The sequence below is a fragment of the Astyanax mexicanus genome, chromosome 9, assembly GCF_023375975.1.
Source record: "Astyanax mexicanus isolate ESR-SI-001 chromosome 9, AstMex3_surface, whole genome shotgun sequence".
In the NCBI taxonomy this organism is placed as follows: Eukaryota; Metazoa; Chordata; class Actinopteri; order Characiformes; family Acestrorhamphidae; genus Astyanax; species Astyanax mexicanus.
In genome coordinates, this window is record NC_064416.1 from 9888691 (window position 1) to 9909474 (window position 20784).

Genomic DNA, 20784 nt, shown 5'->3' on the forward strand with positions numbered 1-20784 from the left:
GTTTATGTAATCATTTTTTGCTGTGTAATGTAGGTTTTTAATAGTAAAATAAAGCATGTCAAAAGTCAAAGTCTTACTCTCTTTCTCTTGCTTAATCTCTCTTTCTCTTTCTCCCTCTCTTTCTCTCTCTCTTACACTCTCTCTCTCACTCCCTACCTCCCTCTCTCTCTCACTCTCATTTTAATAATTGTGATATCATTCATTGTGTTTGCACTTAAAAAATGCACTTACATACATTGTGACTGTGGGCGTAGCCACCGTGACCCTGTAGTACAAAAGCACAGAGTATCACAGACACAGGGAGTGAATGAATTCAAAACCTACCTTTATTAGGAAAAATCCCCAACATTAACACCCAAAACAAATTTAAAGAAACATAGCAACGGCCCAGTGCAGCTCTATTCACTTTACTTTAGTGTCTCTTAGCTTCGTGTTGCCTCAGCCTTCCTCTCACCATCAGTGTATCTCTTTAGTGAAGGCTGATGCAGGGACTTTATGCCGGTCCAATGTGGGCCAGCTGGGACAGACCGGGGCTGCACATCATATTTATATATACCTACTTTGGTTCAAGCTGGAAACTTTATCGTTTCCAAAATTAGGTGTGTGAACAGCAATGGAAAGTTCATTGTCTTTAAAAGGGTGTAATTCCTTTCTTAAGATATTATGATATCATTATATTAATGCCATTTAATGGTCTTAAAATGTCAGCAGTATCGTTTATCGCAATAAATACAGGGACAACATATCGTTCGCAAAAAATTGTTATCGTGACAGGCCTTCTCTCCCTCTCTCTTACTCTCTCTCTCCCACTCTCTCACTCTCCATCTCTCCCTCTCTCTCCCTTACTCTTTGTCTCTCACTCTCTTTCACTCTCCATCTCTCTGTCTCTCTCACTCACTCTCTCTCTCTCTCTCTCTGATTCTTTCTTTCTCTCACTCTCTCATGCCCTCTCTCTCTCTCTCCCTCTCTCTCACTCTCTCTCTCTCTCTTCCTATCTCTGACTCGTTCTCTTACTCTGTCTCTCCACATGAAACACAAACTGGTGTCAGTGAGGACGAGCTCAGGGTCAGATCCAGAGGGAGCCGAGAGTCGAGCTGAAGAATGTTTAGAAAGCCTCTTGAATGTTCTCTTTCTCTCTCTCTTTCTTTTCCCCTCTGTCTCTCTCTCTTTCTCTCTCTGACTCCAGTGTGGGAGTTTATGGATATGAAGGGAGGTTATGTTGCTCCACACTGGGTCTCTGTTTACACCTGATCACTTTATGTTAATAGTATCTGGATTGCATAATTTTTTGTTAACAGAGTTTTGTTTATTGAGAGGATGAGCAGCGGGACACGTAAAACACAAATATACTCAATATGCACATTGTTCTAGCAACAGGAAAATAATAGACGTAATTATGTTAAACCAAAACTGATTATAGGGGTAAATAAAATAAAATAAAATAAATAATTATGATGATAAAAAAAGAAGAAGCCTGTTACACCAAATGTTCTGATATGGATGAAAATATCTCCCTCGAGTTTAGAGCATGATCGTTCATAAATTGCATTTGACAGATTATTGGAAATCCAAATACAGAATAGTGGAAGAGTGGGGTTTTACCAAAACTGGAAAATATTTTTTAGTTATAAGAGCAGCAAGAAGGAATCTGCACTCTGGACAAGAGAGCTGGAGTAAAGAATCATTATTAAGTATAAATAAAGAGCGTAGCTGGAATTTACTGCTGCATTAAAAAACAAAATAGAATATCATTGAAAATATCATTGCTTTATTTCAGTAATTCAGTTAAAATGTGAAACTCATATATTATATTATACTCATATATATATATATATATATATTATATATTATCTATTAAAACTCTTTCTTTATTTTATTGTTGATGATTATGGCTTACAACCAATAAAAACCCAAAAGTTAGTGTCTCAGAAAATTAGAATATTATATAAGACCAATTGGTACTTTTATCAGTGTGGGCAGTGTACACAATCCTGCTGGAAAATGAAATCCACATCTCCATAAAAGTTATCAGCAGAGTGAAACATGAGGTGCTGTAAGATTTTGTGGGAAAACACTGCACTGACTTTGGACTTATATTAGAACTTATATAACACAGTGGATGATCACCAGCAGATGACATGTCTCTCCAAACCATCACTGATTGGTGGAAACTTCACACTAGACCTCAATCAGTTTGGACTGTGTGTCTCTCCACTCTTCCTCCAGACTCTGCTCCCTTGATTTACGAATGAAATGTAAAATTTACTGATGATCAGTGATGGTTTGGAGAGACGTGTCATCGTTTTTTAGTCTCTTCCATTGTGTTATAATATCACTGACAGTTGGCTATGGAATATTTAGTAGCAACTGGACTTGTTGCACAGGTGCTGCATCTTATCACAGTACCACAGTGCTGGACTGTGGAGTTCACTGAGTTCCTGAGCAGTCTAGCAGTCTAGATGACTAGGGGTTTGGTTGAAGTTCCCTCTCAGCCTCAGTGGGTTGCAGTGTAGTCACTGTGCTTCAGTCTGCAGGGAACTGCAGTGGTGCTGGATGGTAGCTAGATGATTAGATGCGACGTGAAGCATCAGAGCTAGGTAGGAAAAGTTGGGCTTGGCTCTGTTCCAGACTCCAGTGTGAAATAATGTGAGATGGTGCGGAGCTTCACATTGTACCAAGATGTTAATTTACCTATTTAAACTGTATACAGCACAGTCGTACTGTGATCCGCGTTCCTGGTGTTCTTGGTAGAAAACTCGGAGAAGATCCTTTGGGGAAAAGCTGTTATTTGTAGGTTTAACAGATATAGATCTCTCTGTTTCTCTGCTTCTCTCCTGCGCTGCCCCGTTCCTTCTCTCCTGTTGAATTATTAATGATGGAGGTCTGTTTGGAGGATCCGGCAGCTCCGCTCTGAGATAATGCAGTGAACGCTGGCTCATATTCGATGTGTTATTTACTGAAATAATGTTTCGGGACTGTGTAGCCCGCTGACTGGGTGGAGTTGAGGCGATGGTGTGTCAGACAGTGAATATGTGCAGCTTTTACCAGATTGTCAATATCAGATAAAACCAGGCCCAGTTTCCCAAAAGCATCTTAGTGTTCAGATCATTTTAACTGGTACAGAGAGAGTGTTCAGACTGATGCTCACTCCACTGTTCAAAATCCCTGGAAATTTAAATCTGAGTTTACTTCATAATTATGCTTTTCTGGCTCCCAGCGCCCACACCTCATGTAAATGCACATAAAATAAGAAAATGTTGAATATGAATAACCCAGCTAATTTATTTTTGGTTAGTAGAACAGTTTTCTTAACATTACGTTCTTAGAAAACTCAATCTGTTACATTTAAGCTTTACAAAAGTAAAGCTAAACCTGGAGAAGTAAAGCTAAACCTAGAGATCTAAAGCTAACTTAGTGATTTACAGCTAATCCTGGAGACCTAAAGCTAAACCTGGTGATCTAAAGCTAAACCTGTTGTTTTAAATCTAAATCTGGTTATCTAAAGCTAAACCTAAAGAAACTATAGATAAACCTGACATTATAAAGCTAAACCTGGGGAACTAAAGCTGAACTTGTTGATCTTAAGCTAAACCTGTAGAGCTAAAGGTAAATGTGGAGAACTAAAGCTAAACATGGTTTAGCTAAGCTTAATGATCTAAAGCTAAACCTGGAAACCTAAAGCTAAAACTGAAGATATAAAGCTAAAAATGGAGAGCAGAGCTAAACCTAAAAAGAGCTAAAGCTAAACCAGGAGAACCAATGTTAAACATGGAGAACTGAAGCTAACCCTTGAGATCCCAAGGTAATCGTGTAGAGCTCAGGCTAAACCTGGAGAGCTAAACCTAAACTTGGAGATTTTCTGGCTCTCAGCACCCACACCTCATGCAAATGCACAAAAAATAAGAAAATGTTGAATATGAATAACCCAGCTAATGATTTTTTGTTTAGTAGAACAGTTTTCTTAACATTACAGTTAATGTTTTTAGAAAGCTCAATTTGTTACACTGTCTGGATGTTCTTAGAGTGGTATATTTTTTGTTTAACATTTTATCGCTCAAGCGTCACCTGTGTCAAAGTTTTTGACATTTTTTAGGGTTGGGAATGTTACTTTTAAAGTTTCCATAATGGTATTATTCCTCTAGCTGTGAATATTATATGAGAAACATTCTAAAAATGTTGTAATACAACCCATCATTTTGTCACACCTTTTGTGAATGTTCCTGAAAGATTATTTCTGTAACGTTAGAGTCTAACCTTTCTGAAACCTTTTCAAAGAGAGCTTCCTAAAGTCTGCTGTAATAAATGTCTACTATAATTCGGGACTCTTAAATAGTTTTCTCTTGATGTAGAATGGGTCTGCCTCAAGGGGGTCAGGTTTCTGACAGCACAACATGGTGCTAACATGGATTAGCCCTCACTTCGAGTCTGAGCAACCCGGCGAGCTAGCTAGTGGAGACTAGCTAGTTAGTGGGTGGAACTAGCATTGACTAAATCAGTGGTAAATCTCAGAAAATAGTACATATAGGGGCCTGTTTAGACTTGGATTTACCATTCATTTTGTATCTGGATAATAGCTGGATCTACTTTGATTGCATTCGGTTTACACTGCAAGACCAGATAAGATCCAATTTTACTTTCCTGCACAAGAATGACATTTACGTTAAATTTGTCCTGATCCTGAAGACTGAGCACAGTTTGAAGAACAGTCCAAACTGACCACTGACCACCTCCAAATGTGGTTTTCCTGACATGATCTGATCCAAATATGTTTTGTGAGTGTTAATCAGCACCAGCATACCCCTGACCAATCATAGTGCTAACATTATTCTGCACTCTCTACAAATCTGAGCCAACTGGAGAGCTAAAGTTAAAGCTAAACCTGGAGATCTAAAACTAGACCAAAAGATCTAAAGGTAAACTAGGAGAGTAAAGCATGAATTTCTAATGCTAAACTTGGTGATCTAAAGCTAAACCTGTAGAGCTCAAGCTAAACATGGTGATCTAAAACTAAACCTGGAAAATTAAAGCTAAACCTGGAGAAGTAAAGCTAAACCTAGAGATCTAAAGCTAACTTAGTGATCTACAGCTAATCCTGGAGACCTAAAGCTAAACCTGGTGATCTAAAGCTAAACCTGTTGTTTTAAATCTAAATCTGGTTATATAAAGCTTAACCTAAAGAAACTAAAGATAAACCTTACATTATAAAGCTAAACCTGGGGAACTAAAGCTGAACTTGTTGATCTTAAGCTAAACCTGTAGAGCTAAAGCTAAACTTGTTGTTTTAAATCTAAACCGGGTTATCTAAAGCTAAACCTAAAGAAACTGAAGATAAACCTGACATTATAACGCTAAACCTGGGGACCTAATGCTGAACTTAGTGATCTTAAGCTAAACCTGTAGAGCTAAAGCTAAACGTGGAGAACTAAAGCTAAACTTGGTGACCTAAAGCTGAACTTAATTATCTAAAGCTAAACCTGGAGAACTAAAGCCAAACCTGGTAATCTAAAGCTTAACCTGGAGATCTAAAGCTAAACTTGGAGACCTAAAGCTAAACTTGGAGAGCTAAAGGTAAACCTGGAGACCTAAAGCTAAACCTGGTAATCTAAAGCTAAACCTGGAGATCTAAAGCTAAACTTGTTGTTTTAAATCTAAATCTGCTTATATAAAGCTTAACCTAAAGAAACTAAAGATAAACCTTACATTATAAAGCTAAACCTGGGGAACTAAAGCTGAACTTGTTGATCTTAAGCTAAACCTGTAGAGCTAAAGCTAAACTTGTTGTTTTAAATCTAAACCGGGTTATCTAAAGCTAAACCTAAAGAAACTGAAGATAAACCTGACATTATAACGCTAAACCTGGGGACCTAATGCTGAACTTGGTGATCTTAAGCTAAACCTGTAGAGCTAAAGCTAAACGTGGAGAACTAAAGCTAAACTTGGTGACCTAAAGCTGAACTTAATGATCTAAAGCTAAACCTGGAGAACTAAAGCCAAACCTGGTAATCTAAAGCTAAACCTGGAGATCTAAAGCTAAACTTGGAGACCTAAAGCTAAACTTGGAGAGCTAAAGGTAAACCTGGAGACCTAAAGCTAAACCTGGTAATCTAAAGCTAAACCTGGAGATCTAAAGCTAAACTTGGAGATCTAAAGCTAAACCTGAAAAGCTAAAGCTAAAGCTGGAAGCGGTAAATCGTTCTTGCATTTTTGCAACAGCTCTACCACAAAAAAAAAATAAAAAAAATTTCTGACCACCTCTGAATTTGGTTTTCTGATCATAATCCAATCACATTATGTCTCGAGGATGTTTACATCTGGCTAGCGAAGTCCAAGTACAATCCGATTTAACATTTCACCAATTAATGGCAGGTTTGAACAGACCCTACGAGATTTTTATGACCTCAATAATATACTAAAGTAGTGTTGGATGTGCGGCTGCAGCTGTTTCTGCTCAGCACTGTCCTCCCCACGCCCAATAAAGCGTGGTCTGCAGCTGTAAATAGGCCGCCCTGGATGATGATTAGATAAAACGCTTGAGTTACACAAGCGAGAATGACTTTGAAAGCAGATAGCCTTCTGGATGAGTTATGAAACACTCTGTATGCTTTATCATCTCATAGGCGAGTGGCCAGGAGTGTGCAGCGGAAGAAAACCTGAGCTAATTGTTTTCTGAAGCCTCCAGGTGAACTTGGCTGTGCTGAAGTCGTTCAGTGGGGAAATAGCTGTAGGGAGATCTGAAACAACCTGCCAGTGAAGCGCACTTCAGTGCTTAGCGTTCCTCTTCCTCTAGTGTGCTGTAGGGGTTTATGTGCTCTCTCAACCCTCATTTGTACCAACAACAGGAACATAAGGGGGGGGGGGGGGTGGTAAATATGTACTGTGTAGGGAAATGTAGTGAATGTGTTGGAGAAAGAGTAAGAACTTTGTTCTGTTTGATTAATTAAACCTGTACAGCTCTGGGCATTAGGGTTGCTAACTATATTTACTATATTAACTATATTTACCTATGCTTTTTTATCATACGTTTTTTCAGATTATCAAACCTACTTTAATATCAGACAAAGAAAACCTGAGTAAATACAAAACTATCCACATTCAGACCTGATTATTTCCAGACCTGTAGAATCACTTAAATAACTTAAAATAACACTTAAACAAAAACCAATCCGACAACATGAAGCAGAATAAAATCTTCTCCAGTCTGAAGAAATGAGAAAACAGTAATAGATGACAAATGGAGAAACACGGAACACTGGTAAACCTTCCCAGGAATGACCGGCCTACCTACATTACTCCAAAAGGGCATGAACAACTCATCCAGGAGGTCACAAACGAACCCAGAACAACATCTAAAGAACTGCAGGTCTCACTTGTCTCAGTTAAGGTCAGTGTGAATGATTCAATAATAAGAAAGAGATGGGGCAAAATTGGTATCCATAAGAGCGCTCCAAGGCGAAAAAAGGAAAAATGCTTACCAAAAAGAGCACAAAGGATGCTGTTAGCAGGATATTCCTGGTTGGTGGACAATTCTCAATCCAGCAGTGACACTGAGGTGTTTAAAAACTCCAGCAGCACTGCAGTATCTGATCTAATCACTCATACACTCAACACACGCTACTAACACATTATCACCATGTTAATCATTGTTACAGCAGAGCTGACAATAATGACCCACCACCCAAATAATAGCTGATCTGTGGTGGTGGTCTATTCTGTGGGGTCCTGACCATTGAATAATAAAGGTTGAAAGAAGAAGAATAAAGTATGCAGAGAAACAGATACATATCTAAAGTCTAAAAATGTTAAAAAACCTAAAAAGTGCTATATCTATATTTATATAAGTATCTATATGATGAGTGGATCTGATAAGATGGACAATGAGGGTAGTTACAAAGAGGTGTTCTGAATATTCTAACTAGACTGTGTTTAATAATAATAACTAGAAAAGTGCATTTACTGAAGGAAAAGCAGGATGCTTGCGCAGCCAAAAGGGCTTCCACCTTTCACTATAGTGGTTGCTAAGTGGTTGGTAGGTGGTTGCTATGGTGTCTGTGTTGATTGCAAAGCTGTTAATAATCTGTTGCTATGTGGTTGCTAAGGTGATGCTATGGTATATGTAGTGGCTGCTATGTTGTTGCTCGGTGGTTGCTAAGGTTTTGCTATGGTATCTGTGGTGATCGCTATATTGTTTCTAAGGTGTTGCTAAGTTGTTGCTATGGTATCTGTGATGGCTGCTATATTGTCTCTAAAGTGGTTGCAAAGGTGTTACTAGGTGGAGGCTAAGCAAGGAGGCTAAAACCAGTAATGGTAAAGTTTTGTGCCATGTTTTTTTTTTTTTATATATATATATATTTTTTTTCTGAATGTGACACTTAATGTTCTTAGAACATTTAATTGGCCAGGTTTTCTGAATGCTCTTAAAACACTTTTATTTAACATATTTAAACGTTCTGGTAATGCTGCTGCAAAAAAGTTTAATTTTTGATTTTGTGAATGTTACTTTTAACATTTCCATAATGTTAGTATTCTGGCAGATGGGAATGTTATGTGAGAAATGTTCTAATAACTTTGTGTTGGGAACCGTTATTACGTTTTCAGAACACTATTTTTTTGTAATATACAGTGATGGGAATAACGGCGTTAAAATAAACGGCGTTACTAACGCGATTACTTTTTTCATAATATAGTTACTGACTGTAACTATAACGGCGTTACCATTTCCGACACCCCGTTACTGCGCGTTACTTTAGCAGATGAATTAACTTCACACATACAGACAAAGGCGCAAGTGTGTGTGTGTGTGCATTGTGTGTGTGAGTCACAAGGGAGGTGAGGATGAGATAACCGCCTAAGCAATGATTGGCTAAGGTATATTAAGATTACGTCTTCAGCCAATCGGAGAAATTAGGTGGGTGGGTGTTTAGAGTGCATGCATAGTGGTGGGTGTTTACAGCGCATAGCGAGAGATGGCGAGTGAGAAGGACTCCAGTGGTAAAACAGCCTTTTCCAGATGGAAATACCGACACTATTTCAAACTCACTGAGGTCAAAGGTAAAAATGTGCACGTTGAGTCACATTATGTCCCGGAACGAAAAATTTGTCCTGGACAAACCTCTATGCAGGTACCTGTCTTTGCTGTCGTGCACTCTATCCATCTGGCTTATGAAACAAGCTCTGAGAAGGTGGAGGCCGGGGGTGGGGGGGTGGGGTTTACGGGGACGAGTAACACTAAAGTAACGCAATAGTTACTTTTACTGGTAATTAGTTACTTTTATAGTGGAGTAACTCCGTTAGTAACTCAGTTACTTTTTTGGAGAAGTAACTAGTAACTATAACTAATTACTTTTTCAAAGTAATGTGCCCAACACTGGTAATGTTACAGGCTAGTCTTCCTGTAATCTTCTCAAAACATTGCTAAACATCATTACAATGTTCTATGTTAGCTGGGTGTTTAATGTAAAGAGATGAAGAGGGTTTTCACGTTATGATCGCCCTCAGCGAGATAGAGATTTCAGAGGGGATTTGATTCCCACAGCATTTAAAACTTTAGCTGGCATGCTAACAATGCTAAACCTTTCCATAAGAGCAATTAAGGGAGTTCAGAACCAACCCATTGTACTAAAAAATGGAAATCATCCAACAGGAACGGTCCAGAATTGCGTGCTTACAATAGCAAAACAACAATAGAAGAGCACTGAGCTTTATAATGTAAATGGGCTGCATTCAGCGGTGCAGGAGCGTTGCTTACAAATGTCACTTAGTGAATTTCGCAGCGCTCTGTGTTTTTTTCCTCATTGAGCTGTTTGCATCACTCAGTCTGTCGGCACAACAGCGGAGCCCAGTCGGATCCGATGGGTGGAATCCCTTGTGGAAAGTTAGCTAAATAAGCTCACAGGAAAACAATGGACTCTGGTGACCACTGCAGCCTCGCATTTGCATTCAGGTTGACGGATCACTGCAGTGGAGTAATCAATACCCTTTCCTAAACAAGCCCAGTGACTCAGTTTAATCAGAACGTTATTCACGGTGTAATACGCTCTAAAACAAGACCCACAACACCAGACAGATCATCTGTGTGCTGGGCAACACTCCAGCCTGTTCTCAAGAGGAATTATTTAATAATATATTCTAGAGCATCTCAAAAAATTAGAATATCATTGAAAAGTTATTTTATTTCAGTAATTCAGTTAAAAATGGGAAACACAGGGTGTTGATGATCATGGCTTACAGCCAATGAAAACCCAAAAATCTGTGTTTTAGAAAATTAGAATATTATATAAGACTTATTGGTGCTTTTGGCAGTGTGGGCAGTGTGCCAAGTCCTGCTGGAAAATGAAATCCGCATGAAATCCAAAAAGTTGTCAGCAGAGAAGTGCTGACTTTAGACTTGATATCACACAGTGGATCAACACTCTCAACCATCACTGATCATCAGTAAATTTTACATTTCATTTGTAAATCAAGAGACCAGAGTCTGGAGGAAGAGTGGAGAGACACACAGTCCAAACTGCTTGAGGTCTAGTGTGAAGTTTCTACAATCAGTGATGGTTTGGAGAGACATGTCATCTGCTGGTGTTTTTCGGGGTTCTTTTGTGACCTCCTGGATGAGTAGTCCATGCCCTTTTGGAGTAATTTTGGTAGACCGGTCCCTCCTGGGAAGGTTCTCCACTGTTTATTTTTTTTTTATTGGAGGATTTGTAAACCTTTTCAGACTGGGAGATATCAGCGACTTTGTCTTCTCATCTGTTCTTGAATTTCTTCAGACTGCGCCATAATGTAATGATTTTTGAGATATTTATGCTGCTTCATGTTGTCAGGGAGGTTCTAATAAGTATATGTGAATTCTTGATTCTACTGGTCTGGCAGTAATCAGGCCTGATTGTGGTTGTTGGGTTAATCAAAGTTTATTAATGGGTGTAAATTTATTTTTCACATACTGTAGAGCCAGGTTGGTTTGGGTTGCTTTTTTCACTTAATAAATGAAATCATAATTTAAAAACTGCTTTTTATATTTACTCTGGTTATATTTGACTGATATTTAAGTTTGTTTGATAATCTGAAAAATGTAAGTGTATTCCAGTGCTTTCAGTAACTAAAGCACAGTGATGACTGCCCTGTAGACCTGCACACACTCAGTACATTAACCCCTGGTTCAATTCCTGCTGATGCCACATCCTCTCAGAACTGGGAGCACTGTGTGAGACAGGGGGAGCTCTAGATAGAGGGAGGACTGGGAATGATGTGAGTCACTGTGAGCTGCTCTATAATTCAGGTCACAACAGAGAGAAAGAGAGAGAGAGAGAGAGAGAGAGAGAGAGAGAGAGAGATAGAGAGAGAGATATGAAATGAAATGTATGAGAGAGCATGACAAAGACAAAGAGAGAGAGAAAGAGAAAGAGAGCGAGGGAAAGAGAGTCATTGAGGTAGAACAGCAATCTGTCCTGGCAGGCGGTGCAGATGTCAGGTGGCCGGTGTGTCGGATTGTGTGGTTCCGTGGTCCGTGTTCTCAGTCGACGCACTGCTTTCACGTCCAGCAGCCTCTGCTCTCTTCTAATCACTCTGATTGATGACTTACTCATCTGTTTATGGAAATGTCCCCTCCCCCTCCCTCTCTTTCTCTCACTCCCACACACTCTTCTTCTTCTTCCACACACTCTCCCACACGTCCTCCCACCGTTTGACATTCAGGTTGAGTGCTGTGAGTAATACGAGCCACGTCTCCACTATTGTAACAGGCTGATGGGCTCGTCACTCACTGCGGGATTCCAATCAATGGGAATAAATGTGTTGCATGAATCAGTGGGATTTTAGGTAATGGGAAAATTGCAGGTGATGATCACGAGGACACGATTCATGATGGAGCGTTCAATAACGGAGATGTTTAAGTGCAAATCCGATCAGATTATTAATTACACAAGGTAAAGACAGTGGTGTTGCTCTTTTACCAGTTAAACCAAAAGCTGAGGTCTGAGGTCATTGGTATAGATGGATACCAATCACCAAATGTATATTTACGCACGATTACATTACATTACATTACATTACATTACATTTGGCAGACGCTTTTGTCCAAATCGACTTACAATAGTGAAGTACATAAGTAATAGAAGTTAAAGGTAAAAACATCTTTAGATAGGGCTTAAAGGAGGTCAAAGGGAAATAATAGGATAGAGGAGTAAAAGGAGGGGAAGAAGGAAATGAGGTTAGAAGTAGTTAGTTAGTTAGTTAGTTAGAGGTGTTAGGAGAGTAAGTGCTCTTTGAAGAGCTCTGTCTTCAGGAGTTTATTAAAGATAGCGAGAGATTCTCCTGATCTGGTAGTAGAAGGTAGTTAGTTAGAGGTGTTAGGAGAGTAAGTGCTCTTTGAAGAGCTCTGTCTTCAGGAGTTTCTTAAAGATAGCGAGAGATTCTCCTGATCTGGTAGTAGAAGGTAGTTAGTTAGAGGTGTTAGGAGAGTAAGTGCTCTTTGAAGAGCTCTGTCTTCAGGAGTTTATTAAAGATAGCGAGAGATTCTCCTGATCTGGTAGTAGAAGGTAGTTAGTTAGAGGTGTTAGGAGAGTAAGTGCTCTTTGAAGAGCTCTGTCTTCAGGAGTCTCTTAAAGATAGCGAGAGATTCTCCTGATCTGGTAGTGGAAGGTAGTTTGTTCCACCATTGGGGAACTCTGTATGAGAACAGTCTGGATTGCTTTGTGTGAATGTTTGTTTGGTAAAGCGAGGCAACGTTCATTGGAGGAGCGCAGCGGCCGGGAGGTAGTGTAAGCCTTCAGGAGCGAGTGCAGGTAGGAAGGAGCTGTTCTGTCATCACCTTGTAGGCGATTGTAAGAGCTTTGAATTTGATGCGAGCATCAACTGGTAGCCAATGGAGCTCAATGAGCAGCGGGGTGACATGTGGCCGTTTTGGCTGGTTGAAGACCAGACGTGCTGCTGCATTCTGGATCATTTGGAGAGGTTTTACTACACAGGCCTGGAGGCCAGTTAGCAGGGCATTGCAGTAATCGAGTCGTGAGATGACCACTGCTTGACTGCTTGTGATTGATTATTTGATTATTAATTCTGATCAAGGGTGGAGCTCTTATTTAGAAAAGCCATTTGTGGTGTTGCGGCCATTGGTAAAGATGTACCAATTAGTATCGGTAATGAGTATAGATGGATCATTCAGTGTTTTGAGGCAAATTTCATTTACAACAATTGGTCGACTACAAATACAGATTGTGGGTGGGGCTAGACTTTGGATTACAGATAATACAGATGCATTTATGTCAGTAATTTATGATGATTATGGCTTACATCCAACGAAAACCTCAAACGTCAGTGTCTCAGAAATTTTAAATATCATATAAAACCAATTGGTACTTTTTTGGCAGCGTGGGCAGTGTGCCAAGGCCAGCTTGAAAATGAAATCTGCATTTCCATAAAAGTTATCAGCAGAGGGAAGCATAAAGTGCTGTAAGATTTTGTGGGAAAACAAAACTGCACTGACTTAGGACTTTGGATAAAACACGGTGGATCAACACCAGCAGATGACATGGCTCTCCACGTGTGATACATCTATATAAAATATCAGTGTTTCACATTTTGAATTGAATTACTGAAAAAAGTAACCTTTCAATAATATTCTATTTTTTAAAATGCACCTGTAGGTCTGAATATCAAGGGTGGAGCCAAATTAACGATATTGATCTTTCCACACAGACTCAGTATGGCTTCTCTAATGTGTTGCCTTGTTTCACAAGTTAAAATTTACTTTATTTTTTGGAATCTACCATGTTGAAAATTCTATGGAACTCTGAGCACCAGCTGAGAGAGCCATGCATTTCTATACTGTATACAGCCCAGAAAAAAAGCATTGTTTGCTGTTTTGTGTGGTTAGTGGTGTTTTTTTTTGTTAGCTCTGCTATGATAGTTTTGATAATCACTGCACTGGGCCAACTAATAAACTCCTGAGAGGGGTATCTTGTTAGTATTCTGATACCACTGCACTGGGCTGAGTAGTAGACACTTGAGAGGGGTATTGAGAGGGAAATAGGCTGAGTGATGTACTCTGGAGAGGGGTATTCAGTTAGTGTTGTGATGTTCACTGCAATGGACTGAGTTCTGATACTTACTCTACTAAGTTGAGTTGTAGACTCTTTAGAGGGGTATCATGTTACTGTTCTAATACTGTGTTCTAAGCTGAGTTCTATATTTTTGAGAGGGATATCCTGTTACTGTTCTAATACTCTGTCCTAAGCTGGGTTATAGACTCTCGAGAGGGTTATCCTGTTAGTGTTGTGATACTCAGCGTATTAGCCCGAGGGACGCAGTATCAAGAGTGGTATGCAAAAAACATTCTAAAACTCACTGTACGTGGCTGAGCAGTAGAATCTTGAGAGAGATATGAAGGTAGAGTTCTGATTCTCAGATACTTGTATGCACTCTTAAAGGGGGAATCTGGTTAGTGTTCGTGTTACTTATTGTACTGGGTTGTGTGATGTACTCTTGAGAGAGGTATGAAATTAGAATTCTGATGCTCACTTGGATGCATTCCTAAAGGGGGTATCTGGTTAGTATTCATGTTACTTATTGTACTGGGTCAAGCAATGTACTCTTGAGAGAGGTATGAAATTAGAGTTCTGATGCTCACCTGGATGCACTCTTAAAGGGGGTATCTGGTTAGTATTCATGTTACTTATTGTACTGGGCTGAGTGATCTACTTTTAAAAGATGTATGAAAATAGATTTCTGATGCTCACTTACTTGGATGCACTGTCCAGCCACTATCTAGTCACTCTGTAGATCTACGGTATCCAATGGCAGAACAAGGAACTGCATTTTCCTGTGGTCGAGGAGTTGTTATAATACTTAACTTCTAAATATGATCTGATCAGCTCTTGAGATCGGCAAATAGAGAAATGTCAGCCAATAACGTACTTTTTTATTTCTAGTCACCAGCCTCCCGCTGCTCAGCTTAACACAACCTACAGAACCATTACTGAAGCTTGTAGACTTGAGAGACTCGGGAGACAGTTTGCGTGTGAAGGGTGTGCAGATGAAGAGACTTACCTCAGATGGCTTATTCGGAAAGCTGTACCAATCAATTACACACACCCACTCTGCGACACTCTGAAGTTCAGCACCAAAGCCAGGAAGAAGGATGTTCAGGAATTCATTTCTAACAGCCAGAGCAGAAATTAAATATCAAAGATGTGTTTAATACGATCCTCCTGTGTGGAAAATCAACATAACAAACAAATAGGAACTGAAAAGTACACTGACATGGCAAAAGTCAAAAAGTCAACCTGCACTGTATGAGTTGTGAGGTGTTATCTTGTAAATAAGGTTAAAATTGGGCGCCAGATAGGTGGGATTCAGGGATTCAAGAATTTAATGATTCAAAGAGATTTTATTGTCATTCAAATCACATGTGGTACATGAGGTGGAATGAAATTGTTATCTCACGGTCCAGTTTACACCCAAGAGCAATTAAAATAGATTAATATGGACGCTGAGTTGTCCAGCAGTCTAATGCTCTGCCACTTTGAATGGGAGGTCGCAGGTTCGAATCCCGTTCATGTAGCTTGCCATCAGCTGTCGGCACCTAGCATTTATGATGTTGTGGCCATTGGTAGTAAGAAATAATTAGTAGCAGTTAATTCCCTGTTTTGTGCGGTTAGTAGGTATGGGCGATATGGCACTAATATAATATCACAATATTATTTTAGTGGTATTTTGGTGAAAACGATACTGTTGGCAATATAAAAAAACTAACCAAAAAAAAAAATCAAGAATATACTACTGCAACAAAATGAAAATTAAATTTTTTATTACATATGATATAATATGCTACACCCCTAACTGAGATATAAAAAAATACAAGAATTTTATCAGATTTGTAACAGAAGTCAATTATCCAGAATATGATGATACTAATAATAATGCACTCCAAATATCTCTTTACATCCAGGATTAAATAAACAATAAATGATACTGTACAGATATAATCTGTCTCTAGTAGATATATAATTGGAAATGAAAACAGTGTGTTTTTTTTTTTTTTGCTAAACATCTTATAATTAGTGGTGGGTTATATGACACGATATTTCAGGGTATAATACCGTTCATGATATTCAAAGATGTTGGCGAAATGATTGCGTACATTTTTAGCAAAGTGTATTAACCCTTGTGTGGTGTTCGGGTCTGTGGGACCCGTTTTCATTTTTCATCAAATGATACTAAAAAAATATTTTTTCTAACTCAAACTCATTGGCATTGGCTCATTTATTGTGAGAAACATATATCAAAACACATTTTCGATAAACACACACTGTACACCCCCCCCCCACCCCCCCCCCCCCCACTCACACACACATTTATATTACATACAGTATGTTTGGCCAAGGGCTAATAAACATTGCTTCATTTGTAAATTTGAAACTAAACAAATTTTCCACTCATATCTTGAGTTTAATTCATTTTCTTTTACATTTTATTAAAAAAGAATAAAAAAAGAGTAGCACTTTTTAAAAGAAATGTAACATAAGAAAGGTAAAGGGCAAATATTAACCATGTAAGCTGTTTATATTGCTTGCAATTTAGGTGAAGCAAGCATGTGTAAAGCATTTTAGTGTAAAATTGCTTAATTTTGCTGAATTAAATACAAGTAACAAAGTAAACGAGTAACAAAAATATGAACACCACACAAGGGTTAAAAGCAACTGTTACAGTAGTTCATTTAAAGCACAGTGTATCAAGTAACTTTTTAGAAAGTACATTAAATTACTACATCAATTACAAATTTAAGTAAATTTGTAGCAACTAAATTGTAGGACATTGTATTAAAAAAATATACTGAAAAAAGTATACTAGAAGTGTGCTACTTACAATTTTATTACATTCCTAATATACTGTACCTGCTGTATAATAGTGATACAGTTGTCATACTCTTTAAATGTATTATAAAGTTACTGTAAGGATAAATATTAAAAATATGGGGATACATACATGAAGCAGTATGTTTAAATGTTCCTCAAGTATATTTAAAATAGTTCCATTTTAGTACAGTTAAGTACACTTAGCACTTAGCACTCTTTAAATATACGGATTAATAATGTGGCTACATGTACACTTTAGTGCACTGTAGTGTAATAATGTATTTTTTTTTTTCACTAGGAATCTGGTCCTCACCAGGGCAGGAAAATGTGCGTGCACACACACACACACATACATCCCCCCCAACCCCCACACCCCCCCCCCCACACACACATAATTGCATGTTATGACCTGGATTTATCTAAGGATCAGACACCTCTGTTCAGTGTTGTAGAGCAGAGCTGAGAGGCCTAGAGCAGATCAGTGCTGTCTGTTCTTCATGATAGAAGGTCAGAGTGCTCCCGACTGAGCAGAGAAGACTCTGCAGTCCTCCACTAAACCCCTCTGTCTCTCTCTCTTTCTCTCTATCTCTCTCTGTCTCTCTCTCTCTCTGTCTCTCTCTCTCTCTTTCTGTCTGTGCAGATTGACCAGTATGCTCAAAATGACCTGAAGAAAGGTCTGCAGCTCTTCGGCACAGAGGGAAACATCGGCCTGACCAACGCCTGGAGCATCGTGCAGACTGATGTAAGCACCCCAGCTGCTTTACTCTATACCTACACCCCAGAACACCCCAGAACATATGAGCTCATCTCAGCATCTCAGAACCCCCAAGGACTCCTGAATGAGCTCTAATGAGGTTCTGTTCTGACAGCAGAAGCAGACAGGTAGTACAATATGGTAGGAACTCTGTAAATAAATCAACATTGCAGTGCACTTTTCAGACCTGGGGCCTCATTTATAAAGGGTGTGTGAGTACAAAATAACAGGTCTAAAAACTAGGATTTCTAAGTAAATACTTGGCGTGGAAATTAGAGTACATAGAGTACATAGAGTACACATTACAGACAGAGTGGAAATTAGAGGCATTATGTGGTAAAATAGCTATATATCATTTCCCCAATCTCTAGCATTGATGATGGTAGAGTCTGACCGCTGCACAAAGTCTTCTCCAGCACATCCCAAAGATTTTCAATGGGGTTAAGGTCTGGACTCTGTGGTGAACTCTCTCTCAATCCATGTGTGAAAATGATGATCTCATGCTCCCTGAACCCTGAACTCTTTCACAATTCCAGCTCCATGAATCCTGACATTGTCATCTTGGAATAAAGCCGTGTCATCAGGGTAGAAAAAATACGTTGATGGAATAATCTGCTCTATATTCAGTATATTCAGGTAGTCAGCTGACCTCATTCAGGCTGCACAGCTGCTTAGTCCCCATATCTTAAATTTCCTTTGCACTGCACTATGCATGTGGAAATGCTCTTACTTTCACTATTAAACATATCTCCCTAGAGTTCTAGTGTTGTTTTTCTACCATTTGATTTCACCAAACGTTTAAGTGATTGACATTCACGATTACATTCCTTCCTCGAAGATGCTGTTTCACCACTCTACTTACACTTTTTAATAATGTAATAATGTAATAATAACAGTTTTTAACTAGATTTTAGAATTTTTAGCATAGGCAATCTCCTTAGATGTTTTCTCATGCCAATAATGTGGCCCTTCTGAAACAGATTAACATATTTTCCAACCACAGGATTTGTCGTTTCACATGGTTGTTCAACAAATGAGAAGCTACTCACTGCATCAGTTAGGGTTAAATTAACATAAAAACCCATGCAGTAATTTTCCAATGGGAGTCTCTATTTTTGCTTTCTATTCAGGTGGTGAATTTCTTTTTTGGCCAAACAGTGTGTATATAGTACAGGGATTAATGTATAGTTGATAAGGTTATGTATAGTATAAGTTTTAGTATATAGTGTATATTGAACAGGAATTAGTGTATAGGGTATAGTATATGGGGTATAGTGTATATTGTATAGGTTATTGTGTATAGTGTATCGGGTATAGTGTAGAGGTTAGATTGTATAGGGTATAGTGTATATTGTATAGGGTATAGTGTATAAGATACAGTGTATAGGATTTAGTGTATAGGGTATAGTTTATAGTGTATATTGTATAGGTTATAGGTTAGAGTGTATAGTGTATAGGGTATAGTGTATGGTGTATAGAGTATAGTGTATAGGGTATATTGTATAGTTTATTGTGTATAGTGTATATTGTATAGGTTATAGTGTATAGTGTATGGTGCATAGGGTATAGTGTATAGGGTATTTTGTATAGTGTATATTGTATAGGGTATCTTGTATTGTGTATATTGTATAGGTTAAAGTGTATAGGGTATAGTGTAGGGTGTATAGGATTTAGTGTAAAGGTTATAGTGTATGGTGTATATTGTATAGGTTATTGTGTATAGTGTATGTTGTATAGGGTATACTGTATATTATAACCTGTATATGGTATAGTGTATATGGTATGTTGTATAGTGTATAGGATTTAGTGTATTTAGTAGTAGTTATAGTGTAACATGTATACTGTATAGGGCCTAATGTATAGTGTATAGGTTATTGTGTATAGTCTATAGGTTTTCGTGTATAGTGTATGTTGTATAGGTTATCGTGTATAGCGTATGTTGTATAGGTTATCGTGTATAGTGTATGTTGTATAGGTTATCGTGTATAGCGTATGTTGTATAGGTTATCGTGTATAGTGTATGTTGTATAGGTTATCGTGTATAGTGTATGTTGTATAGGTTATCGTGTATAGTGTATGTTGTATAGGTTATCGTGTATAGTGTATGTTGTATAGGTTATCGTGTATAGTGTATGTTGTATAGGTTATTGTTTATAGTGTATGTTGTATAGGTTATCGTGTATAGTGTATGTTGTATAGGTTATCGTGTATAGTGTATGTTTGTATAGGTTATCGTGTATAGTGTATGTTGTATAGGTTATCGTGTATAGTGTATGTTGTATAGGTTATCGTGTATAGTGTATGTTGTATAGGTTATCGTGTATAGTGTATGTTGTATAGGTTATCGTGTATAGCGTATGTTGTATAGGTTATCGTGTATAGTGTATGTTGTATAGGTTATCGTGTATAGTGTATGTTGTATAGGTTATCGTGTATAGTGTATGTTGTATAGGTTATCGTGTATAGTGTATGTTGTATAGGTTATCGTGTATAGTGTATGTTGTATAGGTTATTGTTTATAGTGTATGTTGTATAGGTTATCGTGTATAGTGTATGTTGTATAGGTTATCGTGTATAGTGTATGTTTGTATAGGTTATCGTGTATAGTGTATGTTGTATAGGTTATCATGTATAGTGTATGTTGTATAGGTTATCGTGTATAGTGTATGTTGTATAGGTTATCGTGTATAGTGTATGTTGTATAGGTTATCGTGTATAGTGTATGTTGTATAGGTTATCATGTATAGTGTATGTTGTATAGGTTATCATGTATAGTGTATGTTGTATAGGTTATCATGTATAGTGTATGTTGTATAGGTTATCGTGTATAGCGTATGTTGTATAGGTTATCGTGTATAGCGTATGTTGTATAGGTTATCGTGTATAGCGTATGTTGTATAGGGTATAGTATATATTATATACTGTATACGGTATAGTGTATATGGTATGTTGTAGAGTGTGTACGATTTAGTGTATAAAGGTTTAGTGTAAAGGTTATAGTGTAACGTGTATATTGTATAGGGTATCGTGTATAGTGTATAAAGTGTAGGTTATTGTGTATAGTGTATGTTGTATAGGTTATTGTGTATAGCGTATGTTGTATAGGTTATCGTGTATAGTGTATGTTGTATAGGTTATCGTGTATAGCGTATGTTGTATAGGTTATCGTGTATAGCGTATGTTGTA

General features: G+C 38.1%; 1 protein-coding gene across 3 annotated transcripts in view; it reads left to right on the forward strand.

The window, feature by feature from the left end:
• tspan4a (tetraspanin 4a) overlaps positions 1-20784 on the forward strand; it is a 194812-nt gene that overhangs the window by 155757 nt on the left and 18271 nt on the right. For all 3 annotated transcript variants that reach the window (XM_022679476.2, XM_022679477.2, XM_022679475.2), the window contains one exon: positions 17485-17586. In XM_022679476.2, coding sequence (XP_022535197.1) covers positions 17485-17586 — 102 coding nt within the window. The remainder of the gene's footprint in view (positions 1-17484; positions 17587-20784) is intronic.